We start from the raw sequence: 22,848 nt of genomic DNA, 5'->3' as shown, positions 1-22,848 counted from the left end.
TGTCGTTCAACTCTAGCGACGGCTTTCGAGGATGATGCGACCATCCGAGAGCAGAGGGTGCGCATCTTTGTGCTTATTTTGCTGTCAGGGACGTTCTCCCCTGACAAGGGTAGTAGAGTGCTGCTTTACTACCTACCCGCAGTCCGTGATCTACACTTGATCAGGACTTATGACTGGGCCAACTTGGCATATGCTGACTTTGTTCGAGCGTTACGAGACTCGTGTCGACATCGATCCTTCACGGGGAACGTCGCTCTATCCGATTTTTGGAGAGTCGTAGAGGTATACTTTATCTCCTATAAAGTTTAGCTCTAAGCTTTGGTAGCACTTGCTGATGTTTTTTTGCCTTTTGTAGATCTGGTTCTATGAGTACTTTCCCTTGGTCGCGCCAGCGAGACCGTCTCCACGCAGGTTTCCAGTGAGTGCCTCTTGGGGAAGCCGCCATGCTGGAATGTCTACTGCTCATGTCCGAGATCAGATCATCTCGATATGGTTCTTTATATATTTGAACACTTTCGCATTACCTTTGATGGATTCTTATCTGATAGGCTTTCTTTGCAGGAGCCTAACGTGCAGTACCGGCCGTGGGTCGGCTTGGTTGTCCCTGGGTTAACCGCACAGTATACTGTTGAGCGTCGCTATTTCTTGGGGACATATGGAGCAGTCGTATATCTTGGAGAGAGGGTTGTTATTCAGCATTCCTCGGACACTTTCGTCGTTCTTGCTCCTCCACCGCGTCACATGTTCAATGCCGCGAGGTTGGTGAACATGTCAGAGAGAGCTGGTACCCCTTGGCGATCTTATACGATCCCTAGGCGGTGCTATGAGGAGGAGCTACTGCCGTTGTTAGATCCAGTCCCTGTACTGGCTGAGGAGGTGGCGGTATGATTTTCATCTTTTACCTTTCGTTAAGTAGCCCCCAAGTAACGTTTTACTGACTTTGATTTGCTTTTGTTAGGCTGGACCTACTGAGTTCGTGCCACCTTGTATGTCCATCCATTATCAAGGGACATACGGGCCGATTGAGGAGATGATTCCTCCGGCTCCTGAGGAAGAGCGCTTCGTGGAGCGGTCGATTCCTCGTCACCAGACTCAGGTAAGCTTTATTTATTTGCAATTTTTGTCCATATATGTTATGCATTATTACAAAACTCATTTCCTTGATAGTTCTCACGCGAGGTGGTCACGGCGATGGCACGGTGTATAGATACCTTCCGGAGCCAGCTCGTTCGGATGAGGAATGTGGCTACGTGTTGTCGTGACGACGCCGTTCAGGAGGTAGTTTCCCTTCTTATTTTTTGCATTACTGCTTCTATTTTGATTGTTTCTGACTTAGTTTCTTCTTGCAGGGTCAACCCATTCCTTCTCGTACCCGTACGAGACTTGAGATGTGGAGAGAGCCGGCGAGGTCTAGCTCGAGACGTCGCCGTACTGGTTCTGGCGATCGGGGTGGTCGTTCTTAGGCTGCCCGTATCGAGGCGGTGGAGGGCTCGGGCTCTTCATCTGAGGGTGCACATGTTGCGCCGGTAGGCCAGGGAGTGGCTACCTCGGCTCTAAGAGGTGGTGGGATGTACGAGGTCGGCTCGTCATCGCAGCAGCCTCCGCAGCCTCAGCCTCAGGTTGATCTTGGGTGGACAGGTCCTATGCTAAGTTTTCCACCTCCCGAGGAGACTGGAGCTGGTGGAGAGGTTACTCCTCGTACGACGTAGTTTTATGACATGATGGGTGTACGTCCTCCGGCGCCATAGTTTATTCCTGTGCTTTTTAATTTGACTTTGTATAGAACTTTGCCTTTATTTAGACTCTTTATTTAGACATATTTGTATATACATACTACTATGAGTTTACTAACATTTATTTATTATTTTTTCATTTTTATGTGCATGTTTGTGTGTGCAAAGAATTGTGATAATTAATTTTGCGCAAAAATTCCGTCATTTTTATTATTGATGGAGGGTATCCGACTTTCTCCCCCAAAAAGAAAAAATGAAAAAAAATATAAATATAAATATTAGATTTACAAAAACTTAAAAGTTAAGTCTAAATAGAATCCAAAAAAATAATATAATTAATATAATGGATATATTAATTAAGAAGAAGGAAAAATATAATTAGAAAAAAGGGTATAAAAAACAATAAAAGACCGCAAAGTCATTGGTCAGACTCGAATTAGGCAAAAAACGCGGTTTTGAAAAGCTCGTATGATAAGACACGTCAGCGCCATCTGGCGCCACGCGTTTTGGGTTAGCGCCAGGCGCTAACTCTTAGCGCTTGGCGACAGGCTCTGGCGTCCGGCGCTAATGAGCGCTGACTCTGAATCCTTTTCGGATTAAAACTGTGCCAATTTCTGCCCAGCCGAGTTTCTTCATAACTTCAGTAGATTAAATATAACCTTAGCTCTTGAAAAAATAATAATCATGTCTCTAGTCTCTAAAAGTTTTACCAACTTCACTCATGAATGGTGTCGGTCTCTAACTGCCAAGGAGAGAAAAGAGTTAGACGTTTTTCATATGGGGCGTATTTATGGTGTCAAGGGAGTAGATCTTGATGTAGAATTTATTCATATCGCCTTGGAATATTGGGATGTGGATACTCATTGTTTTAGGTTAGGGTATGATGAAATTAGCCCTTTGCCGGAAGAATTCGGTGCTATCTTAGGCGAACCAGAACTATTCTAGCCACAACTGCAAATCTTGCAATCTTTAAGGTATTTTACTAACATTTTTATAAGTTTTCTTTAATGAGTTACATTTGTCAATTTTTAAGTTTGTTTTCCTTGAAAGTAGGCAACTTTAAGTTTATTAATTACTTTATTTATCACTTTTAAGTTTGTCTCATCTAGCATGTTGTAGTAATGTGAAGGAAATTGTTTGGATTTATGCATACCCCTGTTAAAAATAATGTTTCTTTAATTAGTTGACCAGTAAACCCTAATTCTACTTTTTTTTTCTTTTTTTTTTTGAGGAATTATACTTGAATACACCTTCATTATTGTTGATTTGTTGTTTGTGTTTATATTTCTGTATTATTGTTTACTTATCACACAATAAATACCGAGTACTTGTTAAGAATATTTTAGAATTATCTCATATTTGATAATATTTCCTAAAATCTACGTACTTACTAAGAACATTCTAGAGTTGTATGTGATAGGATATATTCTGGGAAGATTTACTTAAATATAGAATTACCGTAAGATAAAGTTTGATGGGGATTGGGAACTTTTCGTGTGTATTATAATTATTGATGCTGGAGATTATCATATTAATAATACTACTAGCTGAGTTTTACCAATTTTACATGGTATAACGCTAAATATAAATATTTTTAATTCAAAAATAATTTGCCATGTCTGGTGGATCTAAAATTGAAACAACATTGCAAGGCAGTGAGTGTGTTTTTAATTGTCATGTTTATGTTTTCTTAAACTAACAGGAGAACCATGAGTACTTCCAGTGATAATGCATTGAAAGCAGTTGAACATAACACGAGATTGTCTACTGTGAAAGTATTATATCGGGCTAATACCAATGTGTTTTGGACTGGATATGTGGTTGGTCAGCTAAATAACTTAGTAATAGTACGTAATGATAATAGCCCATACTTTGAGAAACATTCAAGATAGAACAGATAATTTATTCCTTGTATGTTTTTATGGTGAAAATGGTGAAAGTAGGAACTGTGAAGCCACAACTCGGTTTGTACAGGAAGAAAGTGAAATTCTTCTATTGACTGTTAGTTTGGAGTCGGGATTAACTTATCCTAAGCTCCTCTTCGCTTCTGAGAATGAGTGGAATATTAGCCCGGGTGATACCTTATTAGCAGTATCCCACCCACTTATGCGTGGTTGGCGACTGTCGGTTGGACGAAAATGTTCGGAGGACACTTACTTAAGCGATGCTACGGCCAATTATGATCAGAATATGATGGTTTTCGAGCATGACTTGGACCTAGTGCCCGGTTCGTCAGGAGCGGCTTTAGTGAATATTAATGGGCGCATTGTCGGCTTGTAAACTGGAAAAGTAATTAGCAACTTTGACTTAGTTGGTGGGACTTCATTGCTCAGGGCTCGTGATTGCGCTGTTGAACATCAGAGTGCTATTCCTCGTGTTGAGTTGAACTGGACTCATGTAGTATCGGTCCCGATACATACATGTCACTTAAGGTATGCCGTGCATACAAAGTATTTAGATGGAATATTACGAAGTGAATTGATTGTTGATGCTGAAGATCAATCATTGAATGGGATCATTGAAGCATACACGAGGTCCCTATTAATGAGTTGAGCCTCTCAATTGAAATAAAATTAGTTATTAAAATAAGAAATATTCAAATAATATTAAAATTATCTTTGCATTAATAATTACGTGAAATTATTATAAAATAACAAATTATGTGTAATTGCGTAAATATTATATCTTACATAGTTAACTCAAAATCAAGCTTTTGATTTATTCCTAGTGTGTTTCTATGGCGAAAATGGTAAAAGTAGAAATTATGAAGCTAAAACTCAATTTGTGAAATTCTTCTTTTGAGTGTTAAGAAGAGTTAGTATTAACTTATTCTAAACTCCAGCTTCAAAGAATAAATGAAATGTTAGGCCTATTAATATTTTACTGCTCATCCACGTATATGGGCTTGGCGACTTTCAGTTGGACAAAAATACTTATAGGACTCTTACTTTGATGATATTGCAACCAATTATATGATAAGAATATGGTAGTATTTGAGCACGATTTGGACCTAGTGTATAGTTCACTAGTAGCGGCCCTTGTGAATATTAATGGTTGTGTTGTCGGCTTACAATCGGGCGATATAATTGCAGGTATCATCAGTTAGTTAGTGGGACTCCATAACGTCATTCTCATGATTGGACTGCTAAAAATCGACATCCCATTCATACAATTCAATTAGACTGGAGTCATGTAATATCAGTTCTGATACATACATGTCATTTTAAGTATGCCGTGCATACAAAGTATTTGGATGGGATAATACGAAGCAATTTAATTGTTAATGCTCAAGATCAGTCATTGAATGAAATCTTTGTAGCATACATGAGGTCTCGATTGAAGATCATCTGTTTTTTTTTTCTTTTTTTTTTCTAATTTGTTTTAAAACATTTTAGTTGCTTATTGTAGTTTCATTTAATGTTTGTTTTATAAAGTATTTCTCTTATGTCAAATTACAAACAATGATTTTATTTTCTCTTATGTCAAAGTAGTTTAGTGTGTTTCAATGTGTATTTCACTGATTCACTCTATCTCTCTTTTACATGCTAACAACACAATCTCGTAGTAAGTTAATAGGATTTTACATTACCATGTTTTGCACTTCTTATATTCATTAATGGGAAGTGGTCAAGGTTTGCAAAATTTGACTCTCAAAATAAAATGGAAAATTTGTTAACTACTACCTTATAAACAAAGGCCTTGTGAATTACTACCCCTAAAAAAAAAAAAAATTTAATTACTACCCTTAATTCACTTAAATAGGACTGATTACTACCTAATAGCACTTTCCGGTGACTTAACTCAAGTGATGATGTCATAACTTAGATTTAACCATACTTTACCCTCACTCTAATCAAATTAACCTAACCAACCAGGTTAAGAAAATTAACCCCAACTAATTTGACCCCACATTAGTTACTTTCAACTAACAATCTGAAAAAAAAGGTAAATTTAATTCCTTCCGCTCTCTCTCATCTGAACTCCTCATCTTCTTCCATAGCTAAACCCCTAAAACCCAGAAAATGTTGCTCATGTTCGTAGTAATGCATGCTTAAATTTTGCGATTAATTACAAAGTTTGCTCCCTGTAAACTTCATTCATCTTGAAGCGAAGCAAAAATGGGGAAAAACAAAGAGATTGACATCGGAGGAGAAACGAGAAAGACTCATGCAATTGTTGGGTCCAAGTAAGTAAATTTATATGCTTTATCCGCATCAAAATCAGGCAGGCAACAAATCGTCTCCCCGGTTTCTCCTTTGTCCAAGAGGTCATGATTGAAGTAGGTAACCCACACCTACAAAGCCTTCTATTTACTCAAGCAATTTGTAAACTCATCTACAACCATTAACAATTAATTGGGTTTAAATTGTTCAATTATGAAAAAAAACCCAAAATTTACAATGAACCCTAAAAACCAGAAAACTTTAGAACTAAATTGAAGGAAGTTAATCAATTACCTCTTAAGATGTCTTCCTCTTGCAAATTAATCCTATTAATCAAACAATTGTGCGATGTGATTATGAACAAGGCGATTTACAGTTGATAGGATGAGAGAAGATTTCAGTTGGATATGGTGGAAGGAGCCGTTAAAATGGTAGTATTGGGGATACTGATTTATACAGAGGAATTAGTTAGGGTAATTTTTTTTTTTTAGGTTTACTGTGTTAATTAATTTGGGTTAGTTAGGTTAATTTTAGATTGGTTAGGTTAATTTGATTAGAGTTAGGGTAAAGTGTGGTTAAATCTGAGTTATTACATCATCACTTGAGTTAAGTCAACGGAAAGTGCTACTGGGTAGTAATCGGTCCTATTTAGGTGAATTAAGGGTAGTAATTTAAATTTTTTTTTTAGGGGTAGTAATTCACAAGGTCTCTGTTTATAAGGTAGTAATTAACAAATTTTCCAAATAAAATTGGTGCAAACTTATGGGGTGTTTGGCATTTGGCAACAATATCTTACATTTTTTTTTTTACAACTGAATATCATAACAGGTCCAACCATCCAACACTTAGAGAACTACATCTTTTGACATTAATACAATACTACGCGTTTTCTTCTACACTAAGGGCATGTTCTCATTGACTGAACTGAACTGAGCTGAAATGAATATTTTATGAGAGAAGGAAATTAGGAGTTGAACTGAACTAAACTGAACTTATTAGAGCTTGATACTACATTTTGGTGATTCTAAGGCTTGGCTTGAGATAGACAATTTGGTAATTCTAAGGCTTGGTTTGTTTCGATCAAAAACAATATTCTACATACTTTAATGCGGAAAAAGTATTATTTGTTTGATTACGAAAAACCGAGGAGAAACTGAAAATGAGAATAAATCAATAAAAAGGAGATAAAGCAAAGGAGGAGTGATCAATGAAGAGTAAGGACTAAGGAGTTAAAAGAACAATATTGCATACTAAATACAGATAGATTTATTTTTAACAATTTAAAAAAATAGTTTTCATCACCACTTCACTTTTCATAGCAATATTTACCTCCAAAACAAACAAGTTTTAAAAAGCAATCTTTTTTGTTTACTAGAAAGGAATGAAATAGTATAGAGTTGATAAATATCAGTGTTATGCATGAGAATTCTAAGGTGATCAAAGAAATTTTGATCACCTAAAGCTATATTACATGGCACACTCTAGGCCACAAATAATCAAAGTGGTCCATTTTAATTTTTTTTTTTTTATTAAAATTCATTTTAATTCTTTCCCTTTTATCGCAAAATCGCTGGCGACACCCACAACGCTAACGCCGGCCAAAGCAGCACGAAACGAAGGTATTGTTGGTTCAATTCGGGGTGGGGGAGGAAGAAGGGAAGCATCGGGGTTAGGGTTTAGAGTAGGGATGGGGGTTGCGACGGCGGGGGAAGGTGGGTGCTGCAGTCGTCAGGAGTGTCGCCGATATGTTGCCGTGGTTAGGGGAGGTGGGAGGTGGTTGTGTGGTGTGGGTGAAGGTGGTTTTTTTAATTTATTATTAATTAAATAATTTAAATTTAATTGTAAAAATCTAACCATGGTTTAAATTTTTTTAATTATTAATTGAATTTAAATTTAATTTAAAATTTTGTTTTTAACAAAAACAATTAATATCACCCATACTAATATAAATCCCGTGCATAGAAGGAAGATCTTTATTTAACTTATTAATTGAAAAATTATCATAATTAAACTTTAATGAAAGTAATTACACATATATATGTCTTGCTTTTAAAATTTTTAATACTAACATTTACATGGTATAAGAAATTATTATGTATAATATTTTTTTTAAAAGAAAAATTGATTTTAGTGTATACATTTTCCTTATTTGTTGATTTTTAGAATTTTTATAAACTATTAAGTATTATTGAGCAAATTAATGTTTATTCGTTGATTAGTAGAAATTTTATAAATTATTAATTATTATTGAGAAAATCAATGTTTGTAAATTGGCATGCCATAATTGTGTAAACAAATGTTTATAAATATATACTAATTGAATTGAGCAAATCGAGATCGATTTGGCCTAACTCGACACGAGTTGTTTCGTCTAAAACTCATAACCTTAATGAGCACGAGTTGAGAAAGCTATAACTCAACTCACCTAGATTATTTTTTGTTAATAAATGTTTAAGTGTCCCGACACGAGTTGTCTACTTGAGTTGAGCAAGCTATAAATCGGCTTGATAAGGTCATGAGTAACTAGTGAGCCGTTAGATGGAGCGCGATTAAAGGTTGAGATTGGTACTCCGTTCTCCGTGTATAGTTATCGATTGATTGATTATTATTATTAGTATTAGTAGTGTTGTTGTTGTTGTTATTATTACTATTATTAACTAACATTGCTAATATTATATAAATAGTTTATTTTCTTCAACAACATATATTATAAATACTAAGGGTACTAATCCAATTGAGCAACTTAAAATCAACTCGGTCAACACTTGGTCAAAACGCGACTCGAGTTGTCTCTACTCAAACTCGTAACTTAACAATCACGAGTTGAGCATGCTAAAACTCGGCTCGATAAGCTTGTCGTCATTGTTGTTGTTGTTGTTGTTGTTGTTGTTGTTGTTGTTGTTGTGTTGTTGTTGTTGTTTTTGTTGTTGCTGCTGTTGTAGTTGTTCATATTAATTATTATTATCATTATATAATTTAACAATTTCATCATCGAAATTGCATACAAGTAGAGTCTCTGAGCAGGGAGCAAGCCACAACTCACAAGAGACACTTGACTAAATCAACATGAGTATGTTTCAATCTTGTAAATTAATTTATACAAAGTTTAAATAAAAAAGAGTATCAATTTCAAGTAATAATGCTTTATAATTTGTTGTAAAACAACTAATATTATCACTAGAGGTGAAATAATGTAATAAGAAGATGAGATAGAAAAATGATGGATATTAAATTATTAACATCTAAAATTGATTAACAAAGCTTTTGGGATAACTATATATCAACTTAATTAATTTAAATGATTTTATACATTTTATTGTATATGTACCTTTATAGAGAGAAGCTATTACGGAGTACTTATGTTCTCAACTAGCACATTTAAAATTTAAAGTGAAATTAATTAAATGATGATGAAATATTTTTGTGTAAGGTCAAAAGAATGATTAAGATTGAACAAATGAAACAATGTAATGGAATAAAGGAGGAAGAAAAAACTATTCATATAGAGTAATTTCGTGTTGAGCAAAAAGTCCCACATTGAAAGAAAATAGAAAGTACTGGCATGGAAAGGTTATTATAAAAAGAAAAAATTAGCAGAATGAATAACTTAGCCTTTAATTAAGGCTTTAGTTATTCAAACATTAGGCCCAAGTTTGTTTGGGCTTTTACTTTATGGCGTTTTATAACTTTTTTATTTTTTATTTTAGTTATATATCAAGTTACGAAAAAAAATCTAGTTATCTTGGTAATTGCCAAGATTGTAGATGGACATTACCTAAGTCTAGTTTTTTTTGGTAATTACCAAGATTGTGGTAAGACATTACTTAAACTTTGTGTTCTTGGTGTAAACCCAACTCTAGTTGCCTATGAAAAGAGTTGATATTGTTATTAATATTAGTAGTGTTTTTTTTACATGAGCTTAATTAATATGGGTATTACCGTTTAAAAATCATTGGCAAAGCTTTTGGGATAACTAATCTGTTAAATTGTGACTCGAAATCTAGTAGGGTTGACTTTGAAAGCAGATATCTCTCAAACTACAAATGATTTTGAGGTGATTCAAGTTGGAGGTGATATCTTGGTTCAAGAGATTTCCAACGATAGGTCATATGCCCAATTCAGATAAGAAACGAGAAAATTATGGCCGTTTTACGAAGAACTGACGCTGTTGGAAATATGCTGACGAAGTACACAATAAGGCACGACCGTGCCTAAAAGAGACACGCCCATGCCTAGTCAAAATTTTAGTTTTTGGATCCGGTTTCAGCTTAATTATTTTAGGGATAATTTCCTTAAATTATATCTTTTCTATGAAGACTATTTGAGTATACTTGGGGAACAGTCTTAGGATTTTATTAGGGTTTTCTTGTGTTATAAAAGGACCCTTTAGTTGATCAATTAGATCATACCTTTTGAGCCATTTGATTTAAGACTCCTTGTATTATTCTCTCGTTCTTTCTCTATTATAGTGAAGAAGCTCTCGAATCCCCCACCCGTGGATGTAGGTCTATTTTGATCGAACCACGTAAATTCTTGTGTTCTATGTTTATCATCTTTATTTCCTTTTCTCGTTCTTATTTTTCATTGATTTTTTCCGCATTAATCAAACACAATTACACCCTTATTTCCTAACATAATCAACTTAAATATAAATTGTTTATTAAAATTTTATACATTTTATCGTTTAGTAAGTGATTTTGTAATAACAATTGTAATTATATATTAATAATTTACCCTAAAATAATTAGTGACTAACATTAAAGATACTTTATAATTTTTTTTGAAGCAACTAATATTATCACTAAGAGTGTTAATCAAGTTAAGCAACTTGAGGTCAAGTCCGACAACACTTGTTCAAAACTTGACTTGAGTTGTCTCGACTCAAACTGTTAACCTTAACGAGAATGAGTTAAGCAAGTTATAACTTGACTCAATAAGTTCGTGGAATAGCTTGGTCATTTTATTATTAATAATGAAACTCAAAAATTATATAAATTAATTTTGTATTTCCTTAAAGAGAATTTATTAATTAATACTTATGTCCATGAATAATACCTAAACCTAGTTTTGTTGGTAATTAAATTACCAAGATTATGGTTAGACATTACCTAAACCCAGCTTTCTTGGTAATTACCAAGATTGTGGATGGACATTACCTAAACCTGGTTTTCTTGGTAATTACCAAGATTGTGGTTGAACATTACCCAAACCCGATTTTCTTGGTCTAAACCCGACTCTAGGCCAATTGCCTATACTTGAGCTAATTTAAGGATGTTATAACTCGGCTCGATAAGCTCGTGAGTAGTTCAATAATATTTTTATTTAATTGCGGAAAAATAAAACATCATTGTTAAATTTATTTTATTGGTATTGGTATTGGTATAAATAATTATTTTATTGGTATTAGTATTGTTGAACTCATGCTCGTTAAGGTTTACAGTTTGAGTCGAGACAACTCAAGTCAAGTTTTGACCAAGCGTTGTCCAAGTTGACTTCAAGTTGCTCAACTTGATTAACATCTCTACTGATAATATTAGTAGTTTTACATAAAAAAACATTTAAGTATCATTAATGTACACTACTACAAAAAAGGCCTTAGAGAATTGTTAGAATAGGCTTTATAGATCACCTCAGAGGCGTTCTTCTGCTAAGCGATGTGTAAAGCTTATAGAACGGGTACAAGAGGCGTTCTATATGCAAGACAGAAGAGAACAGGTATAAGAGGCGTTCTATATGAAAAAGATAACCGTTTTCTTTCCTATTTCATATGCTTATATAAAATGAATAAAAGAGAACGGTTATCTAAGATAACCGTTCTCTTTGTTTTTTTTTTTTAAAAAAAATAATAATTAATTTTGCAGGTTGCACGCATATATACTAATTAACACCATCAATTAATAAATTAAATCAAATTGAAATTGTATAACTTAAATATCAAATTAAAATGAACTTTTATTATCCTTTATATTCAAATATTTACATCTTTAAAAAAAAAAAAAAAAAAAAAAAAAAAACTATTCAAATATTTACATGTCGAGTACATTTGATACAATTCTACTGCTAACTTAATAATTATTAGTGTGCTAAACTGCTAACTAGTAACTAGTTCGAAATTGCAACTTGAATTATCAAAGGTAATTCAACCGCAGCGGCACTTCAACAACCTAAACCACTAGCAGCGCTTCCCCCAACTTGAGCCACTACCATCGCCTCCACCAACCTCGACCAACGCAACGTCTCCACCACCTCAACCACCACAGCGCCTCCATCAATAGTGCACGCAAATAGTGAAGTCGCACTAAACACCCACAAATGAAAGATGAAAAATCAGAAATTATAATCCAAATTATAACATAAAAATGAATTGATAACTGATAAGAGTTACAGATCTAAAATTAATAATATAAATGCACTTCTCCAACCACCTCACACGACCCACCAAAATCAATTCAATGCCACCATTTGCAACTACCACCTACCTTGATAATGTAAAACTCTATTCAACCCGCAACAATGACCATGAACAGAGCAAAACCGAAATTGCAATGGTTCGAGCTTTCGCACACCGTACTGCATCGGAGTTGGAGTTGGGGTTGAAAAAGAAAGCGATGCAACGACGAATAGGATAGTTGTATATAGAGGAAGAAGACGACGGAGAGGAAGATAATTGGATAGCTCGGAGTTTTTTAGGATCAGACATTGAGGACTGAAGAGAGAAGAGGAAGGAGTAACGGTTTTAGAGGAGGGAAGTACGTGAGAGATGAGGAAAGAGGAAATGAGAATGACGGCTATGTTAAGAGGAAAAAGGAGTTAGGGTTAGAATTTTGGGCCTCTTGGTATTAGCTTTTTCTTTTTATTTTTTTTTAAAAATAATGTTAAACATATAGAGCGGTTAACTAGGAGGGGCGATTTATATTGTAAGTGTAAAATTTGGATATATCAAATAGAACGGTTTACTAAGATATGCGTTCTATATAATAAAATCACAATTTAATAAAATAAAATAAATAAATCAAATAGAACAGTGAACTAAGATAGGCGTTCTATATAATCCTAGAGATCGCATATCTAAGTTAACCGTTCTATATCTTGCGTTTCTTATTCTTGTTTTTGTAGTAGTGGTAAGTCATTACTTACAATTCTAGGGTAAAGTATTAACATATAATTACATAACCATTATCTAAATAATAAAATGTATAAATTATGATAAAAAATATTAAATTAAAATTGACTAGTTATCCCAAAAGTTTTAATAATATTGGCTACGGAGTATTATTATACTTATTATTATTGTTCTTGTTCTTGTTATTATCGTTCTTATTACTATTATTATGATTATTATTAGTGTCCTTATTATTATGATTGTTGTTGTTGTTATTAATAATATTGTTATTAAATTTTTCTATTATTATTATTATTATTATTATTATTATTATTATTATTATTATTATTATTTTGCTCAAAGCAAATCAATGTTTATAAATCTATTAACTATTACCAAAACAAAAGATGTCGATGTCACTGCTGCCCACGTGTCGCTATCTTGAAGTCTTGATAAAAATTTTCCCGCCTAAATGCAATGATGATGTCATCTCTTTTTTTGTTGGTAAAGCTATTCTATTTAACATTTTTGAAATTTAAATATTAGAAGTTTAATTTCCACCTTACAACTAAAACCTATCATTTTATCGTAGGAAATTGAAACAATTTCAAATAGCACACTAATAAATGAACTCCGTCCTACATTAAACTAAAAATTAGACGACGTCGAACAAATACTATATCATAATTTTGATGAAAATAAATAATTTTAAATTACAAAATGTACGTAATTGTTATTTATATTAATGTATTATAGCGATTTATTATTAAAATGTACAAATTAAAAATATGTTTATAACCTAGTATATACTAATTAACTTGAGGAAATTATTATGAGTTTTATTAATTAGTTTTGTTATTGTTTTTAATTTTATTTATATGAAGAGAGTTGATATTGTTAATATTATTAGTGTTTTTTTTTTTATTTACATGGGCTTAATTAATATGTATATTGTCGTTCAAAATCCATTAGCAAAGCTTTTGGGATAACTAATCAACTTAAATTTAAATTATTTACAGAAATTTTATACATTTTTTTTTGTTTAGGGGCTTAATTACTAGAGATTGATCGAAACCAACGTCGATTGAGTAAGTTTCGATTTTCTCGGGGAATCAATGATGTAGAGGTGGAATATGCATCGGATAAGAAACGTAATAACTCGGCATTTAGGGCTGCGGGATTGGTTGTTTGAGGGTAAGAGAAGTCGGTTGGGGCAATTCCGACGTGGGAGCAAGGTGCGGGCGTGGGCTGGCGTGAGGCCGGGGACCTGGGCTAGGTGGCAGGCCTGATGCCGATGGTGGTTGTCGTATGGGCTTGGGGTTCGGAATTTTGTTTTAGTTTTTTTTAAACGCGATGACACGTGTCAATTAACTTAAAAAAAAAAATCGGTCACATGAGCCTTGTTATGAGTGAATATATTTCAAAGTTGGGATTATATGAAGCGAAATCCAAAATTAGGATTATTTAAAGCGAATACGTGAATATTCGGATTATTTTATGCAATTTTTTCCTTTTTAAAATAGAAATTGAAGTAATTTTCACTAATCAAACTAAGGGCCGGTTCATATTTACTTATTTTCAGTTCAGTTCAGTTCAGCTCCAATCAGTTCAGTTCAGTTCAGTTCAGCTCTAATCAGTTCAATTCAGTTTAGTTCAGTTCAGTTCAGTTTTATGCATTTTAATTTTTCAGTTTAGTTCAGTTCAGCTCCAATCAGTTCAATTCTGTTCAGTTCAGTTCAGCTCCAATCAGTTCAGTTCAGTTCAGCTCAGTTCAGTTAATATGAACAGGCCCTAATTTATGCCTTTTGTAATATGTACAATAAAGCGTTCCTATTCTTTATAATTATCCATTTATACTTGATCATGTTTAACTACATATTCTAAGTTTCCCTAAATACCGTTCTAAGGTGTAACCAAACTCCAAATTTGAAGTATTATTGTATATTATAATATCATAAAACCCTCGAAAATCTCCTTCAATTGTGCTGAATTTCTAACTTCCCTTTAGAATTGCAACGAACCTCTCTTCTAAACTCGACTACTATAAGATAGTTTAAAATGTGAGCGAACTAGTAAAAAAAATTAAAAATCCAGTGAGATAACACAATATTAGAGAGAAAATATCCTACTGTTAAGTCAATTGATTAAGAAGAATGAAAGTTCATAAGAAGAATAATAAGGGTATAATCATTATCCTTTGTTAATTGTTTATATTATACACGCTTGCTTAACTAACGTAGTACAATTTATAGATTTATAATTGTGATTTTCATGTTCAATTGATTATTGTTACATAAAGTTTTATGAAAAACTAATTCTTTGATCTAGATCCTTATGTCAAATGATACGAGTAAGTGTTACAATTTTCATTTTCTAATCAGCGTTACGTTTTGTTTATATATATGTTTCTTTAGTTATACCTGTGCCAAAAAAGGAATACTCAAACGGGGCGATTGGGATTGATCTAGGTGCTACGTACTCATGTGTGGGTGTATGGCAAAATGGTGGTGTTAAGATTGTTCCTAATAACAAAGGCAACGGAACCACACCATCCTGTGTCTCTTTCACCAATGGCGACCCCCTCGTTGGTGATTCGGCCAAGGCTCGAATGGGTTCACACCCTACTAGCACCGTCTACGGTCCGTTTAATTTTTGAATGATTTACAAGTATTTTGGTTTGATTCTAAGAGTTATCAACACTTTCACTTTATTTAGTACATTATTGACATTAATATTGTTCCAATATTCCTTTTTACAATGTGAATATATATGTGATCATAACATAAAATAAACATTGCGTTACAAAGTGTCATAGATAGTTTGATAATAATAGCATTAAATCATTGATACATTGTTAATGTTATGCATCAATATCATATAGTCTTTGCATTCTTTATTTATTAGCGTTATATGGATTTTCAATTACGCCTGTCAATGCAAAACTTATACTGTATATTTATATATATAAATTGAGAATTTAAGGGAAATTGTATGTGCTACTTTATATATATGAGTTGCACTTTTTTGATCTAGTATTGTTTCTTGTATGTGATGTATAATAGGTGTAAAAAGGCTGATTGGAAGAAAATATAGTGATCCAGTAGTAGGTTTGTACAAGAGAATCTGGCCGTTTAAGGTTGTTAATCATCAGTCGAAGCCTATGATCGTCGCGGTCACCTACAATGACGAAGAGGTGCAGTTTTCTGCAGAGGATATCTCTGCTATGGTGCTAAAGAAGTTGAAGGAGAATGCAGAGTCTTATCTTGGCTCGAAAGTAACAAGCGCGGTTATAACTGTCCCGGCGAACTTTAATGTGTCACAAAGGCAGGCAACCAAATCTGCTGGGGAGCTTGCAGGACTTGAGGGTATTCGTCTTATCAATGAGCCAGTTGCAGCTGCAGTCGCGTATGCTTTTAACAGAAAAAAGCAGGACATAAGGTTGTCTGGGCATACTGTTGTGGTGTTTGACTTTGGCGGGGACTGTCTTGATGTGTCAATGGTTAGTATATGCTCGAATAAATTCGAGGTCATGGCTACCAAAGGTGAAGCTTGCATAGGTGGAGATGATATTGACAAAGGACTGTTGGAGCACTTTATGGAAGTGTTTCGAAGGAAGCATGGTAAGAACATGAGTCAGAATGCTAGGGCTGTTGCGAGGTTGAGAGCTGCGTGTGAGCGAGCTAAGAGAGTGCTGTCATGGGCTCTTGTGACTACAATAGAAATCGATTGTCTCTTCGAGAACATTGATTTCTACTCTCTTGTAAGTCGTCGACTTCTTGAGAAGTTGAGTATGAATGTGTTCAAAAGGAGTATAGATTGTGCGGCTAAGTGTATGGAAAAAAGTTGTACAGAATTGAACGAAGTTAACTCTGTTATACTTGTTGGTGGATCGTCTAAGATTCCGAAAGTGCAGCAACTGTTGCAGGACTATTTTAAGGATGTTAAGCTCTTTAAAGACATTAACCCTGATGAAGTAGTTGCTTATGGAGCAACAATCATCTCCGAAATGCTGGCTACTAAGCGAAACGCTATAAGATCTGAGATGGTCGATTTAGTCCCAAGAAGTCTCGGTATTGAGGTTTATGGTGAAAAGATGAGTGTAATGGTTTCAAAGAATGCAAGTTTACCAATCGAGGTGTCTAAGGTGTACACAACTGTCTTCGACAATCAGAAAGCTGCAAAATTCGCGGTGTATGAAGGTGAGAAATACATGATCAAGGATAACAATTTCTTAGGCAAGTTTATTCTCACTGACCTTCCTAAAGCACCTGCAAAAGAGCCTAAATTCGATGTTACTTTTACTATGAATAGCTCCGGTATCCTAACCATGTCATCCAAGCTTAGAGGTACCATCAATAGAAAAGAAATCACTCTTGCTAGTAGCGAAAGCACGAGTCACGTAATCCAACTCGAAAGGATGGTTGCTGATGCAAAGAGGAATAAGAGTAAGGATGTATCATATGATGTTGTGAAGGTGAACATGTTCAATCATAGCTTAAAGGTGTATGCAAGTGTAACGTTGAAGTGTATTCGTAAGAAATTGAAGCAGATTCGCTTCCTCAACTGTTTCGATATTCGAGATTGATCGATCAGGGTAGTATGGGAGTCTTCCTTTGATGAACTATATCGATCTGCAGGGTGAATAATAGTTTGGTTAGTTTTCGACGTTAGTATTTTTTTATTTTTTATTTTTTTTTTTGTTGATTTTCAATTTGTTTTGTTATATCTTGTAGATTTTTCTCCTATTGCATTTTTTTTTGGTAGCATGTATTGTTTTGCATAGTTGGATAAAAATTTGCTTTTTAAGCAATGATCGAGTAAGGAATCTCTTTCTGTGATTTTTTGTTTTTTTTTTTTTGCTTTTTTGTTTTTATTTTTTCAGACTTTGTTATTATATACTTCGTAATGTGGATCGATAGATTTAGGAGGTTGTCTAAATCAATAATTGCTCTAATCTCTAATGATGGTAGCATTTACTTGTATCATATTGAAGGTGTTTAAGACCATTACTCATTGTTAGTATCTTTAGACGTTAGTATCTTTAGACGTTAGTATCTTACTATTTTTTAGACTAACAAGGGGTTGCATGTTGGAATTGGACCGACAGGTGGTCTAAAGGTGCATGCCAATAATTGGCTGTAAAATTGGTGATTCATTTTGAAACTGATTGAATGTATATCAGAAGAATTGCTCAAAATCTAAATTTTTTAAGTATAACTAGTGCAATGACAATTTTACATAGATACTACAATACGTACGTGATACTGTGGTAGTAACAATTTATATTTATCAAGATTTTTGTGAATGTTAAAAATGTTAAGATATCTTACATGTCGATGATTTTACTCCAATATTTTTAGAGTCGGTGAATAATTAAAGTAACAAAATTATGATTTTAGATGTTAGGTTATAAAATAACATTTATGAGACAGTGAGGTAGGAGTATGTCTCGTTTAGTCTTATTGCAATGTAGCTTCCTAGTTCCTAGACTTCTTATGCATCTAAAGAGCTCATTAATTCCACTATTGCGATATTGCTGTGTTAGGTGACATAATACTTGGACAATGTAGAAATATTTTTAAGGAAATATGAACATCATCATTAATAAATCGGGATTGTTACAACACCAACCACAATACTTAATTCTAAGTTAATATCTACAACAACAATATGAAATTTTTCATCCAATTTACGATGTGACTAGTTGATCAAATTCAGTTACAAGCTTTTGCACGAGATTGTTGTATGTAGTGCACAAAACACACTCTTTTTAGCATCAAAAACTAGGAAAGGTGTAATCTAAGTTTCTCCTTGCCAAAAAAACGAATTTACAAATTATATTTGCGAATTTATTGTTAAATCTTCCACAAAAGATAGTGAGAACGAAAATACACAAAAGTTATTGCGAAATCTTAAAATCAATAAAATACCCATAGAGTAAGTGATATACTACTAAAGAAGTACTCTTAAAAAACTTAAGTACAATCCAACTCGATCAATACACAAGATAACATACCACTTTAGGCTTAGCACACTTTTAGTTACTCATTTCATCATTTCATATACAAGTATCCTCTTGTGTAACTACCACTTTTTAATTATCAACCACTTTTTAATTTCATATACAATTATCAACCACTTGATGTTGTGGTGTTGACGTGTTGTACTATCATAGTAAATGTATTTTCTATTTTCGTATCATATTCTTTTTCTCCGGTAATATTGCAATAATTAGACTTTTTTACCATTCATCACGCTTGTTTCGCCGTATATTATGATTTATATGTAAAGTAAAATATAGTCATGTGAGATCTTGTTAGATTCATCTTGCAAAAATTTTTCACAATATCAACTTTTTTATTTTTATTTTTCCTCTTATATAATTATAGATATTTAACATAGAAAATGTGCTTTGGGATGTATAATTTCATCTTTGTTGCAATATTTGTGGAACAGAGGAGAAGCATACAATATTTTTCTAATTTTTTTTTAAAAAAAAATTTATTTTTTTTTATGTTTTTTACAAGGTGAATGACACTTACCTACTAAAAATTATGGTAGCACCAAAAATTATCACCAGCATTGATTAGTAATTTATTATCGAACTACCACAAGTACTCTCAATTCACCACAATATTTCCTCCATTTTTTGCCTATATAACCCCTAGACCTTTTCCTTTCAACCCCCACATTTCAACTTACCAAATCAAACTCTCATTTTCTTAGAAAATCATAAATTCTTATTTCCAAAGAAAGTTTCTTTAGTCACTAGCCATAACACACACACTATGGCTAATTACAACCACGTAGTTTATGTTGTTTTATTCATAGCTCTAGTGGTTGTTACACCACGGGCTACTAAGGCCGCGGTCACTTGTGGGACCATGGCCACTAGCCTCGCTCCATGTCTTGACTACCTCGAGCGTGGGAGCGGCCAGGGTGCCCCACCTGGTGGTTGTTGCTCCGGAATTAGGTCCCTTAACTCCGCGGCTCAAACCACTCCTGACCGTCAGATGGTTTGCAAGTGTCTCAAATCAGCGGCTAAGGCCATGCCAAATGTCAACCTTGGGTTGGCTTCTTCTATTCCTTCTAAGTGTGGGGTTAACATTCCATACAAGCTTGACCCTTCTACTGATTGCTCCACGTAATTTTCCAAACTCTCATTTTTTAATAAGTTGTTTAGTAAATTAAAATCTCTTTTTTTTTTCCATTTAAATTTTTTAAAATCATCTAAGTTCACTATTTTTAATCGTGAGATATAAGAAAGGTTAATGTAAATACTGTACATTACGTTACATGTACAAATAAAAAAGGGTATTTACATACTACATTACTACTACGTACTACGTAGGACATAATTCGTTAAGGATATTTATAATATATGTGACAAAAATGATGACATTAATTACTACTCTTACTCCATTATAATTAGCTTGATGTTAATCATGTTATAGACTTACACTTATTTTATGTACGTCGTCTACTTACACTTAACTTAATTCTAATGAGTTGTGTATATAATAAAATTTGATGCAGGGTTCACTAAGAGAAAGAAGAGCAAGCCAATTAAGGTTCGATCTAAAACTCTAGAAATGTCGCGAAGATGAATAAAGTTGGATTGTTAGGGATGGATCGGAGCCAGATTTCAATTCGTACTAGAGTATTAAGTTTTTATTTGAATTATGTAATAGGTGTTGAAGTTTAGTTTGATGTATGAGGTTGTTATGTAGCAAAAATGTATCAATTGATATATGCTCCGGTCTAAGGAGTATATATATTTTAAGTATATTGAAATAATCTTAGAAAGCTTTCTTTTTATGGTGTCTTCTTAAATTTTAAGCTAAGTTTAATTTTGTTACTAATCAATGATTATTAGGCGAAGTTAGCATTTTTCTGTATAAGTATTATACATCAACCAATAATCTTAGGCCAGATCAAGTCCTCGCAATCGTATTTCATTAATAATTTATTTGTTTCATCTTAGGGCTTTGAGTATCATCCCCAAGATATTACAGTAAAAAAATAATTAAACTTTCTTTAAGCAAGTTTTCAGATAAAACTATATTAATTATCCACCCATTAAATTTGTAAAATGACTTTACATGTTGCATTGTGACAAGCATAGCTTAACTGTTGTGCAAGCCTATAACAGTACATAGTATGTACGTAGGAGTAAACAAATGTAATTGACTTGGGTTTTTCCTTAAATGTTATTAATTGTTATATGAAGTTATACACAATTGATTTGCTTATGTTACATGGATCTATCAATTTATAACGAAAAGAACAAATCTTTTTCTTTTGTTATATGGATTAATATTGAAAAGAACAATTCTTTTGCCGTTTTAATTTACTTATTATTTTATCATATATGGATTAATTTCGAAAAGAACAAGTCTTTTGTAGTACCACCTCAACTACTATCTACTTTATTTTGAGTATCTAGAACAATTATTATTATTTTTTTTCTCGAAAGAAAATTTTGTAAAGGTATGTATAATTTTTCTTATAAATTTTGGGGTTTTAAATGAGTTTTTAAAGTTTTATCTAGCTTCGTACTTTTCAATCAAAAATGAACCATACAAACTATTATACAAAATAGCAAACAATTACACGTTTATTGACAGCTGATGTCCAATTGTCCACCATGAATTCGGTCTTACTCTCAAGTGTGGTAACAATAAAAGTAAGTAATAAGATCGAAAAGTTGATCTTATAATAATGGAAAGAGTACAATGTGTCGTGAAGCAAATTTACTGACTTGAAAACGAAATTCCGGCACAACCGGGGTGTACAATTGTATTTGCCGGCACGTTTAAGCTAGTGTTTGATGGTTATGTTCAAGTGTATATAATCTGAAAATGAATCGCCGACACGTTTAAGACACTTTTGGGTGGAAGGTTGGAGCCAAGTAACTTATGCCCAATATATGTAGAGTATGTGTTTAAGCTAGTGTTTGATGGTTATGTTCAAGTGTATATAATCTGAAAATGAATCTTAGCTTCCATTTATAGAGAAGGAAGGAAGAACATGGAAGATCATTAAAGAATCTCAAGTATCAATGAGGGGTGAATAAATCATAATAAAGAGAAAGATATAATCACCTTAATCCTCTTCTTAAATGTGGGGGTTACAGGGAATCAAAAGAGAACAAGAAAGGAATCCAAGAAGAAGGCAATAGACATTCAAAAACTCGGAATCCCACAGGGCATGACCACTCCCGACCGGGCGAGCAAGCTCAACCAAATGATGTTGCTCGCGCCCGAACGAGCGAGCTTGCTTGGTTTGCTCAGGCACTTGGGTTTTTTCCATTTTCCTTGAAATCGAATTTTGCCCCCTTCCGCCTTGCTAGGGTGGACTTGCCCAAACAGCCAGTGCAAGCGGGATAATCACAAAAATACTCCTTCTTGATAATTAAGAATATAACCTTAGTTTTCCTTCCTTTATCACAACATCAAGCACCCCCCCCCCCCCCCAAAAAAAAAAAAAAAAAAAAAAAAAAAAAAAAAAAAAAAAAAAAAAAAAAAACATACATCAATATTTTTTTATTTTTTAAAAAAACGAGTGGGATGAGATTATATTAGATTAGGATCCACCAAAGTATAATACACTATTTGCTACCTGCTTAGAAGATTCTATTCCAATCTATTTTGATTAAGTATTGCAATTCTCAACTAAATGTACAATATATATAGTCTATTTTGGGGTTTTGTCTATACCTCTAGTTTTGTATAAAGATAGGATGTAGTAGATCATCTAACTTTGACTAACATTAGATCTTTATGCACTAATGCACATACACATTTTGTCGGTGGTGTGACTTTGAAAGTGGTCTACAAGTGAATGTGAA

At 33.5% G+C, this 22,848-nt stretch overlaps 2 protein-coding genes across 2 annotated transcripts; both read left to right on the top strand.

Annotated features, from left to right (window-relative positions):
• The first annotated feature begins 16,158 nt into the window (after positions 1-16,158).
• On the top strand, positions 16,159-17,583 carry LOC145622029 (heat shock cognate 70 kDa protein-like). Its single transcript, XM_081676381.1, has one exon. It carries the CDS (start codon positions 16,159-16,161, stop codon positions 17,581-17,583), a length of 1,425 nt encoding a protein of 474 aa, XP_081532507.1.
• Positions 17,584-19,676: 2,093 nt separating this feature from the next.
• Positions 19,677-20,810, top strand: LOC145610132 (non-specific lipid-transfer protein 1-like). Its single transcript, XM_081665403.1, has 2 exons — positions 19,677-20,142; positions 20,535-20,810. Exons 1-2 carry the CDS (start codon positions 19,787-19,789, stop codon positions 20,542-20,544), a joined length of 366 nt encoding a protein of 121 aa, XP_081521529.1. The 5' UTR covers positions 19,677-19,786; the 3' UTR covers positions 20,545-20,810.
• Positions 20,811-22,848: the final 2,038 nt, after the last annotated feature.

The sequence above is a fragment of the Chenopodium album genome, chromosome 3 (assembly GCF_948465745.1).
Source record: "Chenopodium album chromosome 3, dcCheAlbu1.1, whole genome shotgun sequence".
In the NCBI taxonomy this organism is placed as follows: Eukaryota; Viridiplantae; Streptophyta; class Magnoliopsida; order Caryophyllales; family Amaranthaceae; genus Chenopodium; species Chenopodium album.
Note: the sequence above shows the minus strand (reverse complement) of the source record. Positions and strands in the feature narration are given on the sequence as shown.